Source organism: Sesamum indicum, linkage group LG7 (genome assembly GCF_000512975.1).
Source record: "Sesamum indicum cultivar Zhongzhi No. 13 linkage group LG7, S_indicum_v1.0, whole genome shotgun sequence".
Classification (NCBI taxonomy): domain Eukaryota; kingdom Viridiplantae; phylum Streptophyta; class Magnoliopsida; order Lamiales; family Pedaliaceae; genus Sesamum; species Sesamum indicum.
The window spans coordinates 11,440,416-11,443,195 of record NC_026151.1 but is presented as its reverse complement, the minus strand read 5'-3'; the positions used below and the strand labels follow the sequence as shown (position 1 = coordinate 11,443,195).

Here is a 2,780-nt window from a genome sequence, read left to right as displayed (position 1 = left end):
CATTGCTTGCTTTGGCTTGCTGGAAAATTCAGATATCTTTTTAGCTTTATTTTTGGTCATTTGAAGAGCAAAAACAGTGAAGGTAGCATACATAAATTGGAATTTTGTACGAAGTAAACGAAAAATTAGTTTCAGGAGATGGGCCGTTTTTAAGTTAATTTTGCTCTAGAATTTGAAAAGAAAAAAAAAATTGATAGTTATTCTTGATAAGCTTATTTAAAATTGATTACATTTTATACATCAATGTATATATTATATGATATGAAGTGGTATATATTAAATTAGCACGTAGATATGTACTTTTTATGTTGCAAACTGTACAATTAAAATAAGTATCATTATAAGAAAGAAAATATATGCATATAAAATCACGTAAAATGATGTTGCGGGTCATATCATATTTCATTTAATACATTATGTCACATGTATAAAATCCACCTTATTTATATATCATTAAATTTTTTTATAAATGTAACATTTACATAATAAATAAAATATAAAAAATGAAATACTATTTTTACAGTCAAATAATGAAGCTAGTTTGATCAGTGCCTAAATTAAAGGCAACCACCTTGTGCTTCAGCCTGAAAACAGTAAGAGTAAAACCTTGAGCATACTGAGAACAATACAATGATCATCAGCCCAAATGTTGCAACTCCGGTAAAATAATATACTATTTACTTATTAAGTCACTTGATATATATTACATTATTACATACAACATAAAACCCATCACTAAATCTTCTGCATAAATTCCTCAACATACAAAAGTTTAATGACAAATCGTGAAGCTTTTTACATCAAAATAAACTCATCATAGATCAGCTCACTTGTCAGGCATCCAACAGCAGATCCACAGAGCTCCAGCAGAGAAAACAACCAGTTAAGACGACAAGGAGCTTTCATCATCGGACGAACTACTTTGCTGCCTCTCATTGAATCCAGGAAAAACCTGAAGAAGGCTTGGATTAGCAGGAATTTGAATTTGCCGGCCTGAGTTCACCATTGTCCGCTCGTTTATTTTGCCGACATCCTTGCAAACTTGGTCGAGGATGGAGAGAAAGTCGCGCACAACCATGAATAACCGTAATGGATGAGCTTCTTCCTTACCTGAGTCTCCATGGAAATACTCCGTTAATCCTTTCACCATGGAGAAAGCTATACCTTCTTGTGCTTGAACACTGGCAATTTCCCCCTCAGCCTTCTTCAGAAACTCAGTCATGGAGTCACAGAATTTTCCTGTGCCATCCTTCGATGGGAGTTCCGCGTTCAGTTTCACAACTTCCATAATCTTACTAATTCCGGTGGCTAGTTTTGAGACGTCATTACTAAGTACTTCTGCATCCATAGCTGCAGCTTTCTTGACATTGGTGAGCTCTCCGCTCAGTCGAGAAACAACTTGAAGACCGAGCTTTCTGAATTGGACTTCGTCTTGGAGTGTAGATTGAGGTTTCTCGGCATTTGGATGATGAGTGACACCAGATAAACGGGCCCCTTCTGCTCGGATGATTTCCTGAACAACAAAATGAAGAAGGGTAGTTTTTCCATCTGCACCCTTGACATCTACAAGCTTAAGCAGCGTATCAAGCTTGAAGGCTTGGGCGTCTCCTCGGTTGGTTCCAACGTTCATGCGGTTCCCAGTCTTGAGAACTGCTTCTAGTAGTTTAAGGAACATTCTGCTGCTCTTCAGTTCTTTACAAGCTGACTGCAATTAAGAAAATGTAGAATGCCCTTTAACCTTACCTGGATCTATTATTTTAGGAACATAATGCAAATCATTTAAAAACACAAATGCACCTTGCTACAATAAGCTCTACAGGTTACTAATATCAGGAAACTGCAAGGCAGATTGTAAAATATGTGCAAAAAATAAGAAAGATCAAACACCCACAAATTTTATGAGGTTCAGAAAATGAATAGTTCCTGGGTCGACGACCACTATCGTGTATCTTACTAGTATACAGTATTTGTATAATTGAAGTACATGAAAAATATTTGAGAAGGTACAAATTAACTCTAGCAATTAAGTATACCAAGAAAAGTTTCCCAAAGGTCAAACCTTGTCACCAAATTTGAGCAATCATGTAATGTCAGGACAAGTCTACAATCCAGCAACTATAGGCATTCTATACGTAATGTTCATCCAATCTCATAGTTGACGATTAGGCCACATATGCTTGTTTAGAAACTAATGCATTTGCAGTCATTAGATTTGCCTGAAATGAGTAGTTTGATTAAATTTTTAGGGATGCAAACAGAAGATAAGTGGAACATCTGATCTTTATAAGGGAATTGCATCTTAATACCAATTATATGTCCTATCCAGCACTGTCTGAAGCTAACCAAATGGAAGGATTCACAGTCTATTGTGAAATGAATAATCCCAACTTAAAACTTTCAGCATTCCGAAAGGTTTGGCAACCAAACATGATGAATAGCTCGTGATGTTTAATAGACAAAGACTTAAATAAACAAAATGACAAATAGAGATGAAGAGGCGAAGAGAGAAGAGAGAAGCAACGAACTTCAGCTAGTTTACTCTCCCAGTAGATGAATGCAGCAGTATGTGATGGGGATTAAGTTGAATCAGCAGCAAAACGAGTAGACATTATAGTGAAGGATGGCTATAGTTACCTCAAGCGTGTCAAATGACCTCATAAGGTGCTCGACTTCTGACTCAAAATTGGCTATGTAAAGCATGGCATCTACCCTTTTAAAAGCAAAGGGTATATCAAGAACAGCCTTTAGAAATGCCTCTGCAGTACCCAGCTTGAATGGGG

General features: G+C 36.4%; 1 protein-coding gene across 1 annotated transcript in view; it reads right to left on the bottom strand.

Annotated features, from left to right (window-relative positions):
- LOC105167150 (formin-like protein 2) overlaps positions 615 to 2,780 on the bottom strand; it is a 5,518-nt gene continuing 3,352 nt past the window's right edge. The window contains 2 exon segments of the mRNA XM_011086741.2: positions 615 to 1,705; positions 2,635 to 2,780. The exon segment at positions 2,635 to 2,780 is cut by the window's right edge and continues 4 nt beyond it. Of these exon segments, the coding sequence (XP_011085043.1) occupies positions 884 to 1,705; positions 2,635 to 2,780 (968 nt within the window). The 3' untranslated portion in view covers positions 615 to 883.